At 54.9% G+C, this 24,113-nt stretch overlaps 1 protein-coding gene across 2 annotated transcripts; it reads right to left on the reverse strand.

The window, feature by feature from the left end:
- Positions 1 to 22,931, reverse strand: LOC128799764 (protein argonaute-1). 2 transcript variants are annotated; one of them, XM_053964450.1, is made up of 19 exons: positions 22,825 to 22,931; positions 15,754 to 15,937; positions 14,886 to 15,006; positions 14,574 to 14,755; positions 14,186 to 14,322; positions 13,951 to 14,085; positions 13,595 to 13,682; positions 12,342 to 12,489; positions 12,121 to 12,240; positions 11,197 to 11,319; positions 10,668 to 10,801; positions 9,361 to 9,545; positions 9,052 to 9,211; positions 8,668 to 8,758; positions 6,806 to 7,000; positions 6,545 to 6,679; positions 5,581 to 5,682; positions 4,594 to 4,793; positions 1 to 4,167 (listed from the first exon to the last, which is right to left on the reverse strand). In XM_053964450.1, the coding sequence occupies exons 1-19, from the start codon at positions 22,847 to 22,849 to the stop codon at positions 4,059 to 4,061; spliced, it is 2,574 nt and encodes an 857-aa protein (XP_053820425.1). In that variant the 5' UTR covers positions 22,850 to 22,931; the 3' UTR covers positions 1 to 4,058. The 2 variants fall into 2 exon arrangements, 1 of the variants encoding a protein (XP_053820425.1); XR_008434828.1 differs by lacking the exons at positions 14,574 to 14,755; positions 14,886 to 15,006; positions 15,754 to 15,937; positions 22,825 to 22,931 and having other exon boundaries at positions 1 to 2,558; positions 3,672 to 4,167; positions 14,186 to 14,271.
- Positions 22,932 to 24,113: the final 1,182 nt, after the last annotated feature.

Raw genomic sequence — 24,113 nt, forward strand, 5'->3', positions numbered from 1 at the left:
TATTCACATTGCTTTTATTTAGGTCTTCTGCCAACAGTTACAGGGTAACAGACACTTGGGACTGCAAAGTCGAAGTTGCAAGCAAAAATCAGGACCAAGGCAAAAAAAAAAAAAAAAAAATCCACAAAGGCAATTAAATCAAATCCAATATAAATACAATGTTCTGGAGCTCTTTAATCATACTGCTTTCTTTAATAAAGAGGTGGTTAGGATCTGACAGTATTTTCTTTTGGCCTAATCCAAGGATTTTGTTACTCTTCACCAGTCTCAATTCCACACATACAAAAAAAAAAAATTGATATTCAACCTTTAAAATATAAGCCATATTTTCTTAATAAAATAAGTTTTGTGCTGCTGCTTGTTTAGTAAGTACTGTACATCAACTATTCACGGCTATTTAACAAATGGACCATACAGAGTTCAAGCTAGAGCAAAAAAAACCCACAAGAAAAATAACAACCCAAACGGAGCGTCCTGTAAACACCCTATGTACAGTCCCACACTTGCTCATAGAAAGGAGGTACGAAAGGGGCTGGAAATCGAACACAAAAGCACTGGAGTCCTGGAAATTTTCTTTCACAACTATTGAAGTGCAAATCACTCAGGCAAGATATGAATTTCACTTGTTTATTGCTCTCCTGCTGTCTGGCTTCCCTTCCTGAAACAATCACATTCTTTTATTTCACACTGATTTTCCAAGAAGAAAACCTTCCGCGAGGCAACGCTGGATGCTTGGGCTGTTTGAGACATCGTGTGCGATCCCAGAACACCCCGACTGCCCTGGAAGCTGCGGGGAGAGGGCAGAGCAGCCCTCTCTGTTCAGATATAAGGGAATCAACAGCATTCTACAGGTAAATGAAAGCTACTCCTCTTCCCACAGAACTGCATGCACTCGGCAGCGCTTCCAGGCGCGGGTGGAACTCGTGCGTGTTGGAGAAGGCAGAGACTCGGAGCTGATCGGGATGCCCGTGTGGGGTTTGTGGCTAACTACAGATCCTGATATGTACCTGGGGTAACACCTATCCGCTACAGGCAGCAAACGCACCTCAACATGCAGCTACTCGTTTGCATCTCAGACAAGAGAGGGGGAGAAATGCCGATGCCGGAGCGCGGAGAGGGTACGGTGCATAGTCCGGTTTAGAAAACATGCGGGTCACTCCAACTTCTCTAAACTTCTTCAAAACAGGGTTTAAAGGGCACAGCAGCTACTGAGTTTGGCTTTTTTGTTTATCCAAAACCATGAAAACCCAACGCAGAGGGTGAAGTAAGGGCAGAACACGATCTGCAAGTCAACAGCTGAGTTTCAGAAGCTGTGAAGCTTTTGTGTAGTTAAAATTGCTGTTAAAAGTAGGTGCTACATCAGCAAGTCTTCATTCATAGTTTTCTATGAACAGCCACCTTACAAATGAGTGCAAATCTTAAAGGTCCATTTTACATTTCAAGTCTCAAGGTTAAAAAAAATTGTTACAGAGCAACAAGCTGTTTCTGTAAATGCCCACACTATCTCTTTTCAAATGGTTAAAAATGGCACGTGCTATGCCACAGCTACTAAAAGACATTTCAGAATTCTAGACCCAACTAAAACACTAAAATTAAAACGAGGAACCAAAATACCTTTGCCCCTCACTGCAGAGCAGCAGCCAGGTGCGTTCCGGTGTAATGCTGGTGAACAAACTGATTTGCAGAGAGAACCTTGACCTTGACCCCGATTTTATTCTTAATGAGGAGCTTTCTAACACCAGGTGAGAGGGAACAGCCCCTCTGAGATTGTTTTGCTTTCAATGAACATAAGTCAGAGTTCAGAGGATGAGATGGAGGTGCTGATTGGTGTCACTATGCAGGCACTTGTGTAGAGGAATGTAGGCTTCTCATGTTGACACTTAGTGTTGATGTGTTCCCTACGCTCTAAAAGCCTTCCTAAGAGTTCCCTACCTACTGACCACAGATAGGTCCTGGTCTCCTCCCCGTCACCTTGAGGATATACAGCAGTGGAGGTTGACACAAGGTGCAAAGGAGGATATGAACCAAACAGTGTGGTCTTGAGGAAAACAGGACTGTGCTAAACGTAGGATCTTCACCAAACGTGACATCAGTGGGCTCAGCACTTAGTTTGCATAGCATAGTGATGTTGTCACTGTTCACAAACACGTTGCCCCAAAAGAAAACGGGAAGAATGAATTCCCGGGATTAGGACAGCTCAATGAGCCAACATGACCGGTGTGGTTTTCATGAAGGCAAGGCAAGTTTCAACGTCAGAAAGTACAAACCAAAGAGGTGTAGATGTGCTTCTGTCCGCGCGCGGGCCAGGGGCAGCGCTCGCGTGGGGCTGCCTGGGAAACGCGTTCGGCAGGAAAATGATACCAGAGCTCTTCCCCTCAGAACGTGGCAGGAGCGTGCGCCTCGTTTGTCTCTTGAAGGAAGCGCTGTGAACACTTTCATAGAAAAAAACCCAGATAATGTGCCCGGATGATATTGGTACTGAACTGCCACCACGGCCCCGCCACCGTGCGTACGGTCACTGTGCAGCAAAACGGGTCTGAAAAGCAGTGACCAGGTTCCTGTGGGGAAAAAGGCTGTTTGCCTGGTACAAGCACAAATCGGGAGTCTCCCCCCTGACAACAACATCTAAGGAACAATCTGGTGTGCTTTCAGAATAAAAATCCTGGGCATGAGAGCAGTGATACCATGACACAAAGAGCAGCAAAACCTAGCAGCAGAGAGGGTGAGAGCCTGGAGGTGCTGGAGGTGGGGATGTGGTGGGTGGGAAAGCAGCCGGCCCGGGCAGACACGTGCCAAATGCACACGGGCAATGGGCACTGTGGAGCACCCGGCACAGCACAGGCTGCAGTGGCAGCACTCACTGGACAGAAATGTTGGAGAGCTGCGGCGTGAGCACACAGCCTCAGGAAGTGTGGGGATGTAAACTCTGAGAATGTTAATGACTTGTGGATTTTGGCAACAGACTCAATATCGTATAAAAATAATGTTTAGTAAAAAAATCCCGGTGTCCATCATAAAAATTCGGGGGGGGGGTGGTGGGAAAAAGAAAGAAAAACATGGATAGCGCGTTATGTCCTAATGGGATGGAGATGCCCCCATTTGTCAGAAACAGTTTTAAATAACAAGTAGTACATTGAAAACAAAAATGGGTCAGCAGCCATTAAACGTGTCCTGTATGAAAGTGCACATCTTTCAATGGGGTTTAACCACCATGAGGTCGTGATCTGACACAAACTGCAACTGAGGACCATAGAAATTAACTCCTTCTGATGGAAATATGGACCACCATCAAGACAAGATTACTAGTTTCCTTACATGATTAAAAACATTGAAATTTTGCAGCATCATAGTAAGGCACTCACCCATGGAAAAGTCTGTGACTGTTGCTTTGAGCGGCAGCAGCTGACTAGCTTGTAACACGAGGAAGACAGTTTTCAGTTCTGAGCTAAGTGCTAGGGTGCCTTACATTATCCGGGGGGAATTTCTCGGGGGCGGGGAACTGTTAGTGTTACAATTCTCCTATAAACTAGTTGTTTTGTTGGTTTTTTTTTCTTTTTTTCCCCTCAACCCATTAAAGCATCTCATAATCTAAAATATTAGTTTTATAAATCTAGTTTTCTGTTTTAAGGCTCTAAAAATCCCCTCCCCCAACCCCCACAAAAAATACCTACCAGCGCCTGGTGGGCAACGGAGGACCAAAGCCGCCAGTTCACAGTCAGGAGTCTCTAGTATTGCATCTTAAAAATGAAAACCTGCTTCCGCCTCCCGGGAGTTTTATCCCTTCCCTTGAATGCCTTCATGTGTTTGGTCAGGTCAAAATTTTGCAAAGCCAGAAAAAATTAAAAAAATAATCATCATCGTCATCAGTCTCTTCCAATCCTACAAAGGTGTTGGATCGTTCTGTCCCATGGTGCTGGTCTCCTGCCTCAAGTCGACACTGCCTGCCCTGCAGTGATTTCTCATTGGAAAAAAAAAACAAGGTGTCCCAATGCTTCCTTTTTTGTATGGCTCCTACAAATCTGAAAGCTTTCTTGAGTGAGGTAACAAAAGTTAGGCTTTCAAGCAAAGTACATGGTACGTAAAGTGTCCTGATGAACCTGCACAGCCTTCGCCAAGGCCTGGGGGTCTCTGCCGTTGCTCTGTCCAGATATATGGCTGCCCTCGCCACTGAAAATCAAGGAAATCACTGCGTAATTATTTCATATTTTCCCCCCAGGTACACTGAGAAACTTCCCTGGAGATGGGGATCAGCTGAGTGCTGGCAGCACAGGAAGTCACCTCACTGCAGTGCACAGGGACGCTGTGCATGCTGGTGACCGTGCCTGTACTGCAGATTCCAGCACCTTGAGGCAGCTGGAAACGCTCAGACACCCCTGGAATGCTCCCACGAGCATGGGATGAGCTCAGGATAGGATTTAACTCTCCTTTATCCCCATTCCCCCTGTGCTGGGCCTTAAGAAGATGCAGCTACATGCAGGTCTTCCCCTAGAAAGGCTCTGCCGCAGCACTCTCAGACACAGGCACTTCCAAAGATCAAGGTCCCCTGCCCACGGCTGGCTCTGCCCTCCCAGGGCCACGGGCTGTGCCCCTCACCTGTCGTGCTCCTTGTCCACGAGGTGGTACCGCGCCCGGAACGCCACCAGCCGGGCGTAGTAGGCCGGGGCCGGGATGGAGACGGAGCGGGTGCAGCGCACGTAGGTGTGGCACAGCTGGTACGTGAGGATCTGCAGCTCGTCCGCCGTGAACCGGTTGTCATCCCACAGCACGTAGTAGTGGGATGGACGGCTCGTGCCCTGGGGAGGAGGGGGTCGGTGTGAGAGATGCTGCTTGCACCCGGATGCAGCTGCAAGCTGATCTAAATGATCTGTCAGCCAGCCTAGGCAGGAGGGATTCCTGTGCTTCCCTGCTGTGAGAACCCTACGTGGCAGCGAGGCAGGAAAGCCCTTAGCACCGAGGTGCAAAGCAGTACCAGTGCTGCTGCCTGGTGCCTGTTCCCTCTGTGCCACACAGCCCACTGCATCCCCCACTGCATCCCCACCGAGCCAGGCCAGCTCCGGCTGTCTGCGCAGGGGAGGGGAAACCGAGCAGCCTCTCTTCTGGAAGCAGCTGCAGATTACACGAGTGCAGTTTTTCCAGGCCAGTTTCTGACTAATCTTGGCTGCCTGCAGCCAGGCAGCTGCAGAGCAGGCAGGGACGGCTGGCCTGGCTCTCCCGCCCACGGCCAGACAGCAGGTCCCCGCTGATGACCGGCGCCCCGGCGAGCCCGGCACGCTCAGACACCAGCTGACAAGCTGCTGAATTGGCTGCTCTGAAGGAGGAAAATCTCTTAGGAGAGACCCTTGGCTTCAGGAGAGAAACAGAGTACGTGCCACACGATGCAGCAGCAGCAGCACAAACCCTGCACCTGCTTGCCAAACCACCGCAGTGGCAGCTCAGATCCAATTATCCCCAAATCCAACTGCCCACGTCTCCATGCTAAAGGGAGGCTGTGACAGGGCCAGGACAAATGCATGAGGACAATCTGCAACAGCAGCCAAAAAACCCAGCAGCATCCCAAGAGCCAGCGCTGGAGCACAGTACCTGAATGCCTGCATGACTGCACAGGTAGAAGTCAAACTCAAAGGGGTGGGTGATGTTGGTATCCACTGTTGTTCCTGCTGGGATGTTCCCACTCTTTCCAATCTGCAGGGAATAGAAAGAGATCCAAGCACTGCAGAGTTTGGTTATTTCCAGTTGCCAAGAGCACTGGAACACAGCTGCCCTGTCCCAGGACCACAGTAGAGGGTCCCCATCTCCCTTTGAGATGTAGAGATGGTCTCCAAGTGCCCGTTCAGGGGGGACAGAAGCAGCTCATCCTACTCTGCTCCCTGCCCAAATAGGCCTGCTGGCATTTTTTGCAGGCATCAACACCAGGCATGACATGGAGACATAACCAACAGCATGGGAAAGAGAGCAGCAGGGTGAGGGCTGGGCAGGGGCCCATACTACTTCAGAGATGAGGAAAACACCAGGGATCTCTGTAGGGCATGTGCTGGAGTCTGTGCCACAAGATACTGGGGCTTTTACATCCTGATTAAAATCTGTCCTTAGGTCCCAAGATTAAATCTTCCTGCTCGTGTGGAGCAGTCTGGTTAGACTCAATCTGACCATTAAATTCAGATGAAATCTAGGAACAGTGACAGCAATCAGTGTTACTGCAGAGCACACATGAACAAGCTGTGAGCAAGCAAGGGGTTATTCAGACTGTCACGTCAGCAACTCCAGCTATCACCAAAACAACAGATGTTTTCAAGCTGATAGAGGCTATTTCAAGAGTCATCAGGATCATCAGCACCCAGTAACTCATAATAACAGCAAACATCTGGCTGGGCTTCTAGAAGCAGACTAATCCATGTGGCTGTAGGAGTCCACTGAGCAGCACGTTTCATTCAGAATAATCTCTCCCTGCCAGTGGTGAGATTTCCTCTCAGAAAGCCAGGGCTGGCTCTTCCATCAGACAGGGATGAATCAGCCGCCTCCAGCCCTGGCACCCTGCAGCACTCACCCTCTCGTTCTTGTCTGCACAGAAGAGACGGGTGTGATGCCTCTTCTGGACGACGATGTAGGTGATGCCAGGCTGGTAATCCTTTTCCAGTTTGATGCAGGCGTCTCGGATTGCCAGGAGCTCATAGTGAAGGATCTGGAGAGACAAGGGCACACAGAATGAGGGGACACACCAGCACCCAGCTGTCCCTGAGCACCCTTAAGGAACCTCATGGGAGCTGGTGCAGCCCCGCTGGCCAACGGGGATCTGAGGGTTCCTCACCTGTGGGAGCTGCCCCTCAGGAACACCATCGCGGTAGAAGATGATCCTGGTGGGTTTGAAGCGTGTGGATTTGTAGAACTGGATGAGGAGCTCCCTCACCATGTAGGACAAGTCCTCAATGATCTCCTGGCGAGGACGCTGCACGCGCACCGTGGCACAGTACCGGCTCGGGTGGGCGTCCATGCTGCCCACAACCTGCAGCGACAGACAGGCCAGGCCATGTCTTACACCAGGGAGGACAGAGGGGATGTGGGACATTCCCAGCTTCCACCTGCTTCCCACATGAACAGCTGGCGATGGGCAGGGCACCTGAACTCACAGATCACATGGGACAGCAAATACTGTACAGGCACTCAGTGCCCAAAAGGGACATCTCTGGTCATGGCCACATCCTGATGTCACACTCTGCCATGCCCTTTTAAATGTTTGTGGGAATTTCCAGTGAGACAACTTTGGTGGGTGCCACTGAATGCCGTGGCTGTGGGGGACTGCTGCTGCTGCTCTGCCCTTGCTTCACTTCTGCCTGGCAGTGAGAGGGAGTGGGGCTGCCCAAGACAACCAAGGGCTGCCCCAGACAGCCAGGGGCTGCCTAGGGACATGGTAGGTCACTGTATGACAGCCATTGAGCAGGGAGTTCCCACTGCAGTGCAGGCAGACCTCAGACACGTCAGAGCAACAGCTCAGGGGCAGCTGGGCTTGGCTGTGACACAGGGCTGGGGGCACAGCGTGAATCAAGTGCTCGCCCGTGTTGGGGAGCAGACACCCAGCTGCCTCACTCCCCACACTCAGCAGTGACTGTGCTGTGTGCCCCACGTCCCCTGAGCAGAGGGGAAGCACCACGGACTCTACATCCTCAGCAGTGTGAATCTGCTGCCCCTGCCCTCCCCAACACTTTCACTTTCACTCTGCAAACACAGCTCTGGGGTTGGGGCTCCCCCACTACAGCCAATGTGTACAATAGAAACTGTTCCTTTAGTTTCAGCCACAGACCCACTACTGTTGTCCAACCAGCAACACATCAGGAACATTGTCAAGTTACTTCAAAGGCTCTACCCTTCTCCTCCCCTGCAGCTTCAAAAAAGGTTTCACAAAAATTAAGAAAAAAGCCCCAGTGGTCCTGCACAAACCACAAAAGATATTTTCAGAGGGGAAGCTCTGCCGCCAGGAAACAGACTGTTCTGTCCCACCCACACCTACAGCAAACAGCCCAAAGCCTTTCCCAACCCCTTCTAATTAAGAAAAAAACACTCCTCCAAAGACACATTTGCATGCCAAGGAAAACCTGAGCTGTGAGTCCTGGAAAGTTAAGAACTTAATAGGAAAACGCTGACGTGCTTATCCTGCATGCCAACGAGCACAGGGCAGTGTCTCCCAGCCCAACGGAGGGCACAAGCTGTCCCTGGCACTTCGCTCCATGGATGCTCATTTTTAATTTGAGAAAAAGGCAAATCTTCCTCCACAAAGGGCTAAGAAGCCCAGTCGCCCCAGTTTCCTCCATGTCCCAAACCCCAGCTCTCCAGCAGGGGGAAGGTCCCTGAAGGGCTGCAGCTGGACAGGGATGCCCCAGGATGACTCCATGCAGCACCGAGCTCCCCGTACTCTCAGGGGCCAGCACACCACAAGCCCCATCTGGTGGCAGCTGGCAGTCTCCCCGCGGCTCCCAAAAACTGCAGCTTTCCTGCGCGGAGGGGCAGGAAGGGATCGGGATGAAATCTCCCAAGACTGGGATAAAAACATCTGACAGGGTACATGCCCACCCCGAGAAGTGTCATCATGGGGGACAGCAGTAACACATGGACACGTGAATCCCATTCCAGCTCCTGCGTCCTGCAGGGTTTTTGGGCACCAAGCTGTGAACTTACAGCTGTTATGGAGGGTTTCTTCCCATCTCCTGCTGGCGGGTGAGTGACATCAGCTCCGAGGAAGATCACTGGCTGCTGAAAGACGGCAGAGCTGGTGGGAGAGGAAAGAAGAGAAAACAAGCAGTCAGCCTTTGGGGCGATCTCAGGGTGATGTACAACCCAATGGAGAGGAGCAGATGATATATCAAGGCTATCCCGTGACCTCCAACTCTGGCCTGGACATATTAACACCTCGTTATCAACAAGGTGAAACAAGTTACAAACCCCCACTTCAAAGAGCTACTTTATGAAGGCTCCCTCTTCACCACATAAAGCCAGGCAGGCAGCACCATGAGGGACTTGGGATACAACCCCAAAACTATGAGAGGCAGTGGCTGTACGAACCGCTGGTGAGGCACAAGGATGTTGTTGATCCCGCCAAGCTTGACGTTGATCTTGAGGCAGAGGTTGGAAAGGGTCTGTGGGGAGGTTTTCACCACATTCTTGACCTGGACACACTGTGTGGCCATTCCCAGGAGAGTGTCCCCAACACGCTTCACTTCGGCTGTGGGCAGAGGAAGCAGGTGAGCACAAGGCAATGAGCCCTGCACCACTTCCAGCAGCACCCTCGGGGATGGGGAGAGACAGCCCTGCTGAGCCAGCCCTGCAGGAGCCAGCCCAAAGCCCTTCTCTCTGTGCTCGCCCCAGACGCACCGTACACAGGTGTCTTCCCTGGCAGGATGACAATGATGAGCTGAAGCCCTGAATAGGTGTTCTTGAGGTGTCGGAACATGGGCTCCACGCTGTCTGCACCCTGGGCGTACTTGCAGAAGCAGGGCTGGCCCTGGATCGGCATCCCGGCGTCCTTGGAGATCTTGCGCAGCTGGTCCGTGAAGTTCCTGTGCCGGGAGGAGAGGCTGTGAGCCCTGAGCCCTCCTGCACGCCAGCTGTGCCACCGAGCACGGGGCCCCACGGCTGAGTGCTGCAGCACAGCACACAGACAGGGCCATCACATCACCTATTGGTGGCTCGATGGCACCCAGCACATGCGTGGCACAGGAAACACAAGACCAGCACATGTCAGGGCTGAACTGTCCCTTCTCAGTGCCCTCTTACCCACGTACTGGCACTGCCTAATGCAATGGAGCTGAGCCCTTCTCCCTTAGGAAGCTGGAGTAGTGGGGAACAAACTTGCTGCCTGCAACAGCTGATTTCCAGGTGACTGCAAAGCTGATGCCAGCCTGCACTTACCACAACTCAGCCACACTGATCATGGGAGGAGTGCAGTGTCACTCCCACCTGCACCCAGGTACTGCAGACACGGACACTCTGAGTTCTTCCAAACCCCAAACACTGACCATGCCAAACACCCAGAAGAGACACACAAAGCGCTCACCTCGATGCATCCACTCTCAGTCAGGAGAAACCTAAGGCCCCAGAAGAATCCAAAAACAAAGTGACCATTTCCCTAATTCAAATAAACTGTTCCTGCTCTGTCTCACTTTGCTAGAGAAACATATTCTCTAAACTACAAAAGCTTTTTCAGAAAGCCTAAAACCTCTCTGTAATAACTCATGGGAAGTTAGGATGCTTCCTACATGAATTACATAATTTCAGATTATTGGGGAAATTTTTAATCCTCAGAGCCCCTTCTCTTTGGGGAGATTCAGACTAGAAGAGTTCAATACAGCTTTAAAGCTAGCAGTTTCATCTCCCAATACTGCAGCTCCCAGATGCAAAGAGTAGATCGAGGAGAGCCTGACTGACAACTCACAGGTACTCACTCCAACCTGGCAGCTTTGTGATGGCTTAGGGACCATTTGCACCTGGGACAAACAGTTAGGCTTTCTGGATAAACCAAAAGCAACAGGAACTGGACACCCACATCAGATTGGCACCACAAGCAGCGGAGCTCCCTGCTGCTCCAGAAGTGGCGATGCCGGACATGCAGTCCCCAGCTGCGAGCAGCAGTGTGGCTCCCTCTGGCTTCCCCCACCCACATGGGCTGCCCCTTTCCTTACTTCAGCACCTCCTCTCGACACTGCTTCTGCGGGGCAAAGCAGGCAATGGCCCAGACTTTGATCTCAATGCCGTTGTAGAACTGCTTCCCTCGCATGTCCCACACGCCCTGGTTGGGAGTTGCAATGGCCCGGTTCTGCAAGGCAAACAGAGGGTCAGAGCGCGGCCGCAGCCTGCCCGGCCCCGCAGCCCCAGAGCCCCTGCATGGGCTGGGGCTGTGCTCCCTGTCCCAGTGCTGCAGCTGGAGCTGACCCCCTGGCAATGGGCAATCCACAGCCTCAGCTCCTCAGCAGTGACAGAAAATTCACCTGAGCTGCCCTATGCTGAGCACCCCTCTCTTCTTCATCTCATCACCAATGGTTCTTGGCTACAACTTTCAGAACCAGTTGTATTGCAAAAAACTCAAAGCCAAGGCACTTTGATAAAACATTCCAGCTCTAACATGAAGATAACACAACTTTTGCTCAGTGTTTCCAGGAGCTGACAGCATCTCCCTGCACAGTGCAGCCCATCCCAGGCAGCCCCACTTACCCGGCCTCCATACTGTAGGATGGGAGCCGGCAGGACCCGCCCTGTCACCTCCGTCATGTCATCCTTCACCTTGATCCCAAACTCCTGAATGTATGGATCCAGGTTGTAGCTGGCATTCTTCATCTGCAGAGGGAAGGAAGGGCCATGGGAGTGAGTAAGACCAACTGCTGCATCCCAGGCAGCTGCAGCTGGCCAGGAAATATGGACACCTGAAGCCCTGTTCTCCACAGAGCTGCAGGTGGAGCACCTCTGACAGGGGAGGTCGAGCAGATCAACACTGAGGCCCAAACTCTCTCCTGCAAACTGACCCATGGAGACCTGATTTTGAAACACACTAACCAATGCAACTAACAGCACAGCCTGCTCCTGAGATTTAAGACTTCAACAGGATGGTTCAGACTGGCAAGAAACTTATCAAGAGTTCCAGAAAGAACACCACATGTCCCTGTCTTCAAAAGCCCAGATGTACGCATTTGGGGAACAAAATTAACCGTTAACCAGTGGCCAGACACAGAGTTCCTGTACTGCAGCCCCACCACACACACCCCCACATACACCACAGCCAGAGGCGTGTCTCTAATCTGTTTCCCATTTTTCCCATAGTTCTAGCTCCCTTTGGATCAGATTCCATCAGTGCAAGGGCCCGAATTTTCTGCATGTGCATTTGCGTGGACTCTTTGAGCCAGGCTCACCTGTGCCACTGTCCATTACATACACACAGGCACCTCTGTGCAGGGATTCAGTGGGAAGAGGAGGATAAAACCCCACCATTAACCTCACCAACACCTTCTCAGCAGGTCACAGCTCTCCACCAGAGAGCAGCTGAGGAGCAGGACCATGGCAAAATCCACCATGGACACGATGCCATAACCTGCCACTGGTGCCAAGCCCCAACCCTGCCTCCCAGGCACTTGTGCCACGTACCAGGCGACTGATCTCCTCCTGCCTGTCTGGGGCAGACCTGGCTGTTGCTTTTATCATGGTTGAGGTTTGATTGTCTGTGAGCTTCTTGATGCACCTCTGGCCTGCCACGATGTTACACACCTGCAGGGGAGGGGACAGATGGCAGCCATGTGTTGGGGACAAGTAAGACACAAGGGGACCACAGCTGAGCACAGCCCCAAACCACAGGTACCAGCACTCACCTCCAAGGGAAGGTACGTGTGTTTCTGTTCCTGGCCAACCTGGAGACAGGGCAGGTGAGGATATTTCAGCTGCAGGTTGTATTTCTGCTTGAAGTACTGAGCTACTGTGCACTCCACTGTTTGACCACTCTCCAGCTGCAGGGGGAACCTGGCAGAGGCAGGACACAAGGGATGCACCTACTCAGAACAGACACTTCCAGACCTCAGGCACTATTTACTGTGGCTGGGAAAAGGGAGCTGCCAGGCTCCCAGCCTGAGCTGCCATACAACAAAATAAAAAGCACAACAGTGGTATTTTCAGAAATGGAGTCAGGAATTCTGTTACCCCGGTGTGGGACTGAGGTCCCTAAATAAAGCTCTCTCTCTCACTAATCCAGTTAATCAGGGCAGATGTTTATTGTAGGACCTACCACACATGCCATGGTTGGGCACAAAAGTACAACACTGGCACTCAAGAGGGCTTCTATGCCTGGTGTCCTCTCTGGGAGCTGAAATGAACTCCAGGGAAAGGCTAACTGGCCTCTCCAGGTACAGGACAGCAGTTGCAGGGTGGGTAGAGGGAGGCAGGAGGGGAACATTTCCCTTCAGAAACAGGGGGGGAAAAAAAAATATCAAACTTCCTGGCTGCAGGGCTGAGAGGTGCCACAACATCTAGAGCTGGAGCACAATACCCATCCTCAGCCAGCACCAGCTGCTCCCAGCCTCATAAAGAGCTCCATGAAAATGGAGAATTGACCTGATATTGACCTGCAGAGGACCAAAATTACAGTAGAGGCAGGCTGACTACATCAGTGAGGTGCCACATTCCTCCTGCACTCGCCACGCCCCAAGGCCGCGACCCATGGATGCTGGTGCACAGGAGACACCGAGGGGTGCCCAGGCCCAGCCTGCTTCCAGGCACACACAAAAAATTCCAAGGCAGACACTTGAGCTAGCCCCTGACAAAGTCTCTGCTCTGGCAGTGAGTATTTTAAGAATGAAGAAAACCAAACCCGGAGGTAAAAAGTAGGACAATTCCTGGCATGTCAGCTCCTACCCGCTGCCGCGCTCCACCTGCCAGACACAGCATCCTGTGCGCCCCCATCTCCCTGCATCCCACTCCACACATGGCACAGGGCTGCAGAGCCCCAGACACATCTCCTTTTGCCATCAAAGACTGGAGCTTCCTGTTCAGCTCTCCCTAACGACACCAGCAGCTGTTAGCAAGGAGAACAGCGCGGATTTCTCCAAGGGCATCTGCCCACCCGCCTTACGTCTGGTGGCTGGCTGGCCGTCGGGTAACGTTACACACGCGGTATTTCCTCTTCATCTGCCCACAGTGGGTCACCTCCACCTTCAGACCTGATGTGAGACAGCGAGACAAAGCACAGCCATGGTGAAGATGGGAGCAATTTCCCCTTGCCCAACTTCTCCAGGACACTGCCAACAGCTTCCTTAACTAATTTCCTGCTTGCAGATACCCCAACAATAGCATGAGGGAGGCAGTGGTGCCCCAGAAGACATTTAAAATGTGCACATTCTGTAGCCCCACCTTGCTGCAGGGGTTGGGTGGGACACAAACCACAGCCAGTGTCAGGGAACAGGTTCCAGAGCTCTGTGGGGGCCCTACCTTTGATCTCCTTGGTGAAACGCACTCTCTGCGAGTCCGTCAGGGGCTTGGGCTGCTCGTCGATGTTCCGGATGTCCAGCACCTCACACATGAACTCGATGACAGGCTGGGCTTTGTAGAAGGCAGTGGCCGACACTGTGGGACAGACATCAGAATGTGTCTCTGCTCTCAATCAGCCTTCCCAAATACACCCAGCCCTTCCAGTGCAGCTCCCCAGCATGAGAAATAACGTCACCATCGATGTTGAGCATCATCTTCCACATGGCAGGCCGGACTGACTGGTGGAAGCCGAACCAGACCTCCCTGCCCCCTCCCAGGGGGTGGTAGTAGCCTTCAGGGGGGGAGAAGAAGGAGCGGCCGACGGGAGTGTACCTGTGAACCAGGACACACCATGTCAGTGGCACACACTGGGCCCACGGCAGCACCCCCAGATCCCCGGGCTGGCACTCGCCCTAACAGCTGCATCACCCTCTCTATTTCTTTTTCAGGAGCACCCAAGGACACGGCTGGCACAGCTGCCTCCTCCGATGACTGTCAAGGCCAGTCCCAGCCACAGCAGCCTGCCAAGGGCAGCAGTCCCCTCCCCTCCCTGGCACAGCCGCGTTGTCCCTCAGCACAGGTACCTCATGGAAGCCAGGTGCCTCATGGCAACATCCAGCGCCTGGACGGACTCCAGTGGGACGGGGATCTGCCCGCTGACCAGGGCCTCGTGCAGCATGCGCCAGCTCACAATGGCCATCCATTTGATAGAGACTTTAAAGATCCTGTCCTTGCCTTCCCCTGGGATCGTCACCTCAAAGTCAACCTGGGTGCAGGAGGGAAGGGACAGTGACCATGGCATCCCTGCAGGAATGAGGCAGGGTCATTTTCTGCTGGTCTTTCCCAGGCAGGAGGGAGGTCACAGTGCCCACATGGGGCTCGCTGCCCCCTCTTACCCGCTCATTCCCAATGGGTAAGGCCGTGACAGTGTAGATGTTCTTCTTCCCATCATAGACTGGTTTTCGGTCACCAAAGATCTGCGGTTTGAAGTGCTGCACCATGTACTCCACGACTTCCCTATACAGGCAAGATAGAGGAGCAGGAGGAGAGAAGGGAGAGGTTTGTTTTGTCACTTTCTTTACAGCCTGATACCTTCAGCAACCTGTCCAGTCCACCCTAGCCTCCCTCCCTGGGGCAACTGAGAGCAGAGCTGAGACCCGTGGGGCAGGAAAGCCCCTGGACAGGGGCACAAGCCTCGTCCCACAGCTCAGTACATTGGCTTTGGCAGAAGGAGTGCACGTGGCATTGGGGGGAAGAAGGAGTGTACATGGCACAGGGGAACACACAGTGGCTGGAGCTGCCACAGGGTGACTCGCTGCCAAAAGCACATGCAGTATCTGTTTGCTGGCCCCCGGGGCACAGAGCTCCCCGGGCTGCAAGGGCAGGAGGGGACAGGCAGCGAAGAGCACACCAAAAAGGAAAACAAAGAAAAGAACATGATGGCCCAAGGTCTGGGCTTGCTATTTTTAAATCAGGGATTGTTGCCAAAATAGCACAGCTGCTTTGGAGCAGCAGGGACTGTGCTGAGGCTCTGGACCCCTGACGCTCCCAGGCCAGGAAGCAGCACTGCTGCACAAACACGGCTGGGGGGTCCAGCCACCTGTGGGCATCATGCAGTGCCATGACCCCTGCCACTGCTGTGACCCCTGCCATAATGGTCACCCTAATGGCTTCTACTGCAAAGACAGAGACAGGCACTTATAGAGTCTCCACTAGGAAACTGGAAGCAGGGAACAAGTGCCAAACCTCTAATACTTGCCTTACCTGTTGACTCTGCGTGGACATTTATCGGGTTTGATATCCACTTCATAATGATACACATCGATCTTGGGAATGTCCACTTCAAAGTAGTTGGCCAGGAGCTTGATGGGCTTCCCGACAGTTCCTATCCCGGGCCGACGTGGCGCTTGAAACACCTGCTGCAAGGGGGGCAGGTATGCGCCTGCAGCTGTGGAAGAGAGCACAGGTCAGGAGGGCTGCCAGGGACCCCATACTCACCCAGACAGACAGACAGACAGACAGATCTCACAGAGTCACAGCGCCCTCCATCACCACATCCTGAACTGGAAGGTGTCCCACTACCCCTCCTCCTGGCAGGAGGTGGCAGTGGTACAATTCAGAGCAGCACACCAGGAAGCAGCTTCCCTGGGCACCATCTGGGGAGCACTGGTGCCAGCCGAGCTGTTGAAGGGCAGTGCCAGGGCACAGGGGCCCCACCAACTCCCTTGGCACAGGCTCCAGCACTGCCTCCTGCTACGGGAGAGCTCCATCATCATGGTGCCCATCATCATGGTGCCCCTTTCCAAGGGGATGCAATTCCCTGGATACTCTGTCAGCAGGGACATACAGACACATGTGTTTCCCCTTCATTCCCCAGCAAATTCCAACTCACTGCTGGAGGGAAGATGCCACAAGAAACAGGAAACGCATTATTCCATCTGCTCTACACAATTGTTGAACTGCTGGGTTTTGCACAAAAAAAAAAAAAACCAAAACAAATCCAAATCCCCACTTGAAGCAGTGTGGGGAATTGTAAAGAGGGAAATAGCAGTTTTTCCACAATTCTCATTACACAGACTCACTTATGAAGTTCGGGAGATGCAGGATGGCACCAGCACATGGCTACAGGATTGAGCTGCATTTCTAAATCAACAGCTCCCTTGGACTCAAATGTATCTGAAAATATTGCCAAGGAATTATTCCACGCCACTGCTCTCTGAGGTGAGCTCTGCCCTTCCTGCCCCATTCCCACTTTGCCCATCTCCACTCCTCCCAGTTTGCACCTTCTATTTGTTCCTCAAACACTGTGAGGTCCGAGCCAGCTGGGCCAGTGCGGGGATCAAGTGTGGGGGTATTTGGAGCGCTCCATCTGCACGGCCAACTGTCCACGGCGGCCCACAGACAGCAACCCAGCTCCAATTCAAGCTCCTGAACACATGGTGCTTTTAGCACCCCTTTCTCCCATCCACTTTCTTTTTAAATCCAAATTTCCATTCCAGACTAAAAATACCAGAAGCAGAAAAACAGTAGAGCAGCAAACTAAGCTTCAAATTTGCCTTTTACTTTTGCACCCAAACTTCACAAGACTTTTCCTGCCCATGGAAGGCCACCAGTGCTCCAGGACACCGAAGGGATGGGAAAGCTCTTGTGAGCGTCCAGGGGCTGAACTGCAGAAGTTAATTCTCCAAAACCAACCTCTGTTCCTGCTTCTGCCCTGCAACAGGAGCTCAAAAGCCCCAAAATCTGCTGGGAGCCCCAAGCCTGGGCTCACCTGGCCCCAGCACCTCCTCAGAAAAGGCAGCACAGGACTTGGAGCAAGGTGAGGATCCCTGAGTGCACTGCAGGACTCAGACCCTGCAGGCACCCACAGCTGCTCCAGGACAGGGTGACTGCCAGCCGCCCCCGAAAAACATCTGCGCTGCACTTCGGAAGCAGCTCGTTTGAAGGAACTGATTTTCAGATGAGCTGCTCCCGGTCTAAGTCATGTCTCCACATGATTAACATTTCTTGGCAGTGGCCAGCTCCCTGGCTGCGAGCTGATGCATTTTTAAATCATGGCTCATAAGCAAAGAGGTATTTGCCAGTGCTGCTGGAGCCTCCCAGTCCCTGAGTTTGAGTGAGGAACCATACTGCCCACCTGTAAGATCTGTCAGGGGCAGCAGCTCTCTGCTGCCTTTCCTGCAGCCATGTCAAGGTCACCACCCACAGCTTCTCCTCCTCTGGATCATCTCGCTTCCCAGACAATCCTGGCAGCCGTGTGTGAGCAGGGCCACACACAGCTCCGTGTGCCCGTGGTAACCCCAGAGATGCAGGGAACACAGGGCAGTGCCACAGTTTGACAGCTGCTCAGTGGCACTTGGGTGCCCAAGAAGAGCTGAAGCCAGTTAGGGGCTGGCAGGAGTTGCAGAGGTGTGACCAATTCGCCCCACAGCAATCCCACACTTGGCACTGCTTCGGTCACGCCAAAACTAAGGCTTATCCACGCAAACCCTTTGGCCAGAGGATCCCCAGATGCTCCATGAACATAACAGCCCGCAATTAGGCTCATGAATCATAGCTGAAGGAAGGAGCCACCCTCCAGCAACACAAAAGTTGGCTCAGAATTTTGACTGGACACAGAAGATACAGCAAATGCAGGGTAAGATAAATGGGCAGAGTGGCCAGATGGAGCAGCACCTGATAGCACAGGAGATGCTCTGCAAAGACCAGGGCAGGACCATGACCAGCATCGAGGATGGGTAAGATTGCCCCTGGGCTGACTCACAGAGTTTTATTTTGGTGACCACAACACAGTCCCTGAATGTGACAAGCCAAAGCAGCTGCCCAGGCAGCACCTCCAGCATGTCAGCCAGGCTCTCATCCAGCCTTGGCTGCTTCAGCCCAGGTGGGAGAGACCCCAAAACCCTTTGCTGAACATGCAGGCTTGGCTCATTCTTTCACATGCTACGTTCCTGCCCTGGAGCACTCAGGGTCCCTCAATGATTTGCCTCAGTGAAAGCCACCCTTCTCCTGGCTCCGAGGATGCTGCCAGGGAATCCCGGATGGACATCTTGACTGTCATCCCCAGGCACCTCATGCCTGGAGGCGGCTCAGGCAGCAGAAAAGGAGCTAACAAGAAGAAGCCTCGTTAAAAAGCTACCCAGAGTGCATGGAAACAGGGGGGCTCCAGCACATAGTGCGGCTCCCGCATGGGGGGGTTGGCTCCTGCATACCTCGACTCTCCATGGCGAAGCTGCACAGGCTCCCACTTTGTCATGTAAATGCGGGCGCCGGGGCCGGGGGCTGCAGGGCGAGTGTTGTTCCTGCAGCACAATGCGGCCAGTGAGCGGGATGAAATCCGCTGCCATTAGAAATTCCGCGGCCCGGGAGGAATCACAGACTTTCGCACACAAAGCCGTGCCCTGGGGACGCGCCGGCGGCGGAGCATCGACGCCCTTGCGCCGGGTACCGCGGGCAGAGACGGCGGCGAGGGCAGAGCCACCGAAATGAGAGCAAGTTTGAGGTAATTAGCGCTGGAATACGCTTTGTTTCTGTTATTTATTGTAACAGCTGGGGAACACGACCCGCTGCCCAGCAGCTGCCTGCGCCGGGCGAAGCCGCCGGTGGGACGGCATGAAATTACCATGTCATTGAAATCCTCTCCTGCGCTGCATTCAGCCGAGGGGCCGCGGGAACGGGGCCCAGACAAAAGGGAGTTTTATTGCGGCGGCGGCGGGTCCGTGCCGGCCCCCTCTCCGCACACCCACTCGCCAAAATACAGCCGGGAACCAGAGACGTGCAGACAGGGCCGCGGCAAATGCCATGCCACCGGACACGCAGCGTGGTCCATCCTCACCCTGAGACATCTCCATCCTAAACCACCCCAGAATCCCCCCGGGAAATGAAATCCCTGTCGGGGAGCAAAGCAAGGGGCAGCACCAGTGGGAAAGGCAGCTTGGGAGGATGAGCAATTGGAATTCCCGATCCCCAGGATCGACACCTTCAAAACCACTGGCTCTAAGCAGCGACCAACACCATTCCACGAAGCCCAGACTTCAAAAAGCCCCATCTCAGCTCTGCCAACGCAGACATCACTGCCCGTTCCTTTCCGAGCGACCTGAGCACTGCCAGCTGTGAGTGCTTTTTGGTTTGACACCAAACTGAGTTTCAGCAGGCGATGCACACACGGGACAGCAGCTCTGCCTGCAGCCATCAGAGCCCAGCATTAAACCTGTCTATGCACCAGAGCCTGGCTGCTGAGGGCAAGACTGAGCTGCCCGAGCTCTGGTCCTGCCCTGCACTGGGGTGGCTTCACCCAAAAAATGAGCCAAAACAGGCTCTAAACTGCTTTACTACAGGACTGACATCTGAAAGCTGCCGAGTTCTTTGTATCCTCACACTAAACATTGCTAAGGACACTGCTGTGCTTCCCACCTGGAAATCACAGGTAACACCCTGAAGTCTGGCTGAACGGGTGTCCCTGCACCCTGGCACGTGCAGTCCCACGGGTTGAGCCGAGCAAGAGTGTGAAGCTGCAGGTGCTGCGACAGAGCCCAAGGAACAGCAGCAAGAGGGGTGCTAACTCCATCACACCCGCACGCAGGGGCTGTACTCCAGCTGCTCTGGCTCTGGAGAGCAGCGTGGTGATGCCAGCGGTGTGGTGATGCTGGCAGCGTGGACACGGCTCAGTCATGAGCCGACCTGTGAGGGTTCTGCCAAGCTGGCCTCAGCTGTCCAGCAGCTCTCTTTTCCATCCCTCTGACGGGGTTTGAGAAACACTGGCACAGCAAGTGCCAGCAGCCCCTCTGAGCACACCCAGTGGCACATCCAGGCTGCGTGACTCTGCTCAGTGACCCTGGGGTCCCAGCTAACGGTGCCTGGGCCGGGCGGAGGCTGACACCCCCTGCCCAGCCCCGCGAGGTCTCCCGCTGCTCCTGCACTGCCCGGGCAGCAGCCAGGGACACGCAGAGCCGAGAGTCGCAGACAAAGGCGGTCCCCAGTGCCGGAGGGACAGGACAAAAGCGACGCCAGCTCCTCTCCACGTCCCACCGCGGCCCCGCAGTGCCAGCGGCTCTGGGAGCGGAGGTTGGACCCGCCCGTGGCTCTGCGCGGGTCACCCTGCCCAAGGAGCAGCTTCTCTGCCTGATTTGGCTTCCTCCTCGCGTCTGCCATCTTAATAACTTGTCTGTGTTTTGTTCTTCCCAGGGTTTAGGGAGAGGCTGCAAAGAGTGTTTAAAGATAAACCATCCGTGCTGTGTCTCCAGGCAAGGTGCTTCTCCTGGCTTTGTTTCTCGGCCTAATCCCGTCCCAGAACCAGGCATACGCAATTTCGTGTTTCCTGAAGATAAAGAGCCCCAACAGACGGAGCAGCTTTGGGGTTTTTGCAAGGTTCAGCACAGGAAGACAACGGTTGAGATTAACAGCCTTTAGGAAGTTCGCAAGGGATAAACTAAAAGTTGTGGGAAACTAAGTTTAGTTTTTAAAACCACTGCATGTGTGTGCCTCCCCGAGTGCTGCCTGTGGGTCAGATGTCCTGGGTTTTCCCGCTGCCTTTCCAGGCATCTCTATGTTGGGCACATCCAGGCACACGCCAGTTTCTGCTTTATTGCCACAGCATCATCAGAGCTCGCGTGTGAGGCTCAGTCCATTCTCGGGGTCTGGCACAAGTGAAGGGGTGCCACAGCAGGGCAGGATCCACAGCAGCTCTGATGACGTGGGGTTCATGAGTCCCCTGCCCAAGGGGTGAAGAGCAGATATCCCCCAGCCAGATTTGGGGACAGAAGGGGAAACTCCCAAGGGTGCAGCAGCAGAGCCCTGCTCCCAGTGCAGCCCTCACAGGCCCAGAGACTGAAACCCAAACCTGTCCACCAAGTGCATCCCCATCCCAACACAAGAGATTCTTTTAAAGCACCTTAAGAGCATAATTTCAGGCTGGGGTAGGAGGGAGCCCGGCAGCGTTATCTGCGTTGCCCTGAGGCAGCAGCACTGCTATCACCCCAAGGCGCTGGCAAAGCCCTCGGTGCCGCCAAATCACAGCTTCCAGAGGCCATAAATCAGCCCAAACACAAAGCACCCAGTAGCCAGAAGGTAACGCAGACACAGGGAGATTTCTGTGCCACACTTAAAGTAAATATCACAAGAAAGGACTGAAGTTTACAAACACTCAGCAGGTTTATGTCAGAATCTCACCAGGCTGATGTGTTATGGAGGTTGGCAAACCCACCAGCTCAAGAGAGGTGGCAGGGCAGTGACTGCCGATCCCCTTGTCTCGTCCCTCGGAAGGGCAGCAGCTGCCCATCCCCATCGCCCCGTGCCTCAGCAGGGCAGTGACCCGCGTCTCCATCACCCCATCCCTCCCTCTGCCTTATTTTAGGCACCAAAATCCTTCTGCAACTCAGCAGCGCGAGTTGGCGATGCTCAGGCCAGGCACAGGAGCGAGCGGCAACCGATGCTGCGGCCTAGGGAACAGATCTCCAAACCCCCGCGGGGCTGCCCGGCACGAAGGGCGCTGCCAGCTGCTCCCGTCCCCAGCCGGGGGGCGGAGGTTGGGGCAGGGGACACGGGGCTACGGGGTGGCTCTGGAGCTCGGCCCAGCTCTGGCACGGGCAGAGGAGACGCTTCGTGCTGTCACGGCACACGGCGTCGCCGGCCCCGCGCCAGCTGCAGCCTGCGCCCCGCTCCCTGAGCTCGGGGGCACGGGGAGCTGGGGGATGGATGGGGAGCTGGGGGATTAAATGCATGGGGGGCTGGGGGAATTAAATGGCTGGGGTGGGAGGGAATGGCAGGGAGGGGAGTGGAATGGCAGCCGGGGAGATGGATAGGGGTGGGAGGCAGGGGGGAATGGAATGGGAGCTGGGGGAAAGGTTGGAAAGCTGAGGGGATGCCGCCGCTGCTTTGTGCAGAGCAGGCCCCTTGAGCAGGGCTCGCTCCGCGCTGTGGGGACCTGCGGCTGGACGTGACCCCGGCCCCGTGCCCCCTCCTGCGAGCTTTCTGCGGGTCCCTCCATCGCGCCTTCCCCAGCGCCCACACCGCCGCTGCTCCCGGGGCAGCCGGCGGACGCGCCTGCCCCGCGGCCCCGCAGCCCCGCCGCTCAGACCCCCGCGCGCCTCCGACATCCTCCGATCCCCGGCATCGCCCCCGCACATCCCGCGCCGCCGCCACATCCACCGCCACCCGCCGCCGTCCCCTCCGCGCACCCCTCCACCGCGCTCCCCCGCGCCCCGGTCCCCAACCGGTACGGGCCCCCTAGCCCACCCGCCCCCCGTTCCACCGGCCTCATCCCTTTCGCCCCCCGTCGCCCTCTCGGCGCTCCCCGGCGCGGCAGCGCTCTGACCTCCCCATCCCCGCCGGCGGTACCTGCTCCCGAGGGTCCCGCTTCCATCCCATCCACGCGGGCGCCGCTCCGAGCCGGGGGCCGGGGCAGGGCCGTGCCGGGGGCCGGGGCCGGGCAGGGCCGGGGCCGGTACCGCAGCCGCCTCACGCCCCTCACGCCGCGCGCACGCGCCGCCGCCGCCCGGCCCCGCGCGCAACAAAGGCGGCGCCCGCCGGCCCCGCCGCCATCTTGGGGCCCGCGGGGACCGGGGGGACCCGGGGGGGACCGGGGGGACCGGGGGGACCGGGGGGCTGCGCTCGGGACAGCGAGGGGTGCCCAGCCGGGGCCTCGCTGCAGCCGGGGAGCGCCGGAGCGCTGTCCGCCCGCCTGCGCCCGGGCCTTCAGCTGCGCTGTTACCATAAATATTTATTACGTGGTTTTATCTTTTTTTTTTTTTTTTATTTGACTTATTTTGTGCTGCCGGGCCGAGGAGGAAGCGCCAGTTCTTTTATCTTGTATCATTCCTGAGGTGCTCTGAGTCTCACCAGGCAGCAGCAGGGCAGGAATTCCCCGCGGCCCTGCTCCATCTAAACCCACAGCACCGGGCAGAGCGTCCCCCCTTTCCGTCCTGTTTCCCACCACGGCCCAGACCTGTCCTGCCCAGGAGGCGCAAATCCCGACCCTGTGCCTTGGCTTTGTCACTAACACCATAAACCCCAGGAGCATCATTCCCACAACGAGCCCAGGTGTGTGTGTTCCTGGCTGGGCCGTTCCAGGAAGCGGTGGGAAAGCCACAGGAATTCAGGCTGTCAAAGCATTCCCATCTCGTGCTGTTCTCCCGAACCATGAGCAGCAGCTCCTGCTGTCCCGAGGGAGTGGCTGGAGCAGGACCCAGCTGGGATTTTGGAATCGGAGCTGCACAGACAGCAAGGCTCAGAATCCCACACGTCACCCAGCCCTGAGTTCCTGCGGTTCGGTGCGAGAGGTCTTTACATCGTGTTTGTTAGACACTAGGATGAGCAAACCTCGAGGCCTGAGCTCCTCGGGTTTCCGTGAGGCTGAGCAACCTCGGTGGCACAGCCCCAGGATCCGCACTGCAAGCGGAGCTGACGCCTTTCGTGCATTTCAGACAATCCTGTCCCGCTCTCAGTCACAGCTCCCACGCTCTGGCCTCCTCCAAAAGCTTTTCCTGTCCTTCCTGCAGTATTTATAGTGCAGTGCAGCTGTCTGAGGAGACAAACCCTCACCTCACAGAGAGAAGATGAAGCAGCTCTTGTATTTATTCATGGCATCTCTCTGATATAGAATCCCCTCTCCAGGCAGGTACAGTCCA

The sequence above is a fragment of the Vidua chalybeata genome, chromosome 25, assembly GCF_026979565.1.
Source record: "Vidua chalybeata isolate OUT-0048 chromosome 25, bVidCha1 merged haplotype, whole genome shotgun sequence".
Classification (NCBI taxonomy): Eukaryota; Metazoa; Chordata; class Aves; order Passeriformes; family Viduidae; genus Vidua; species Vidua chalybeata.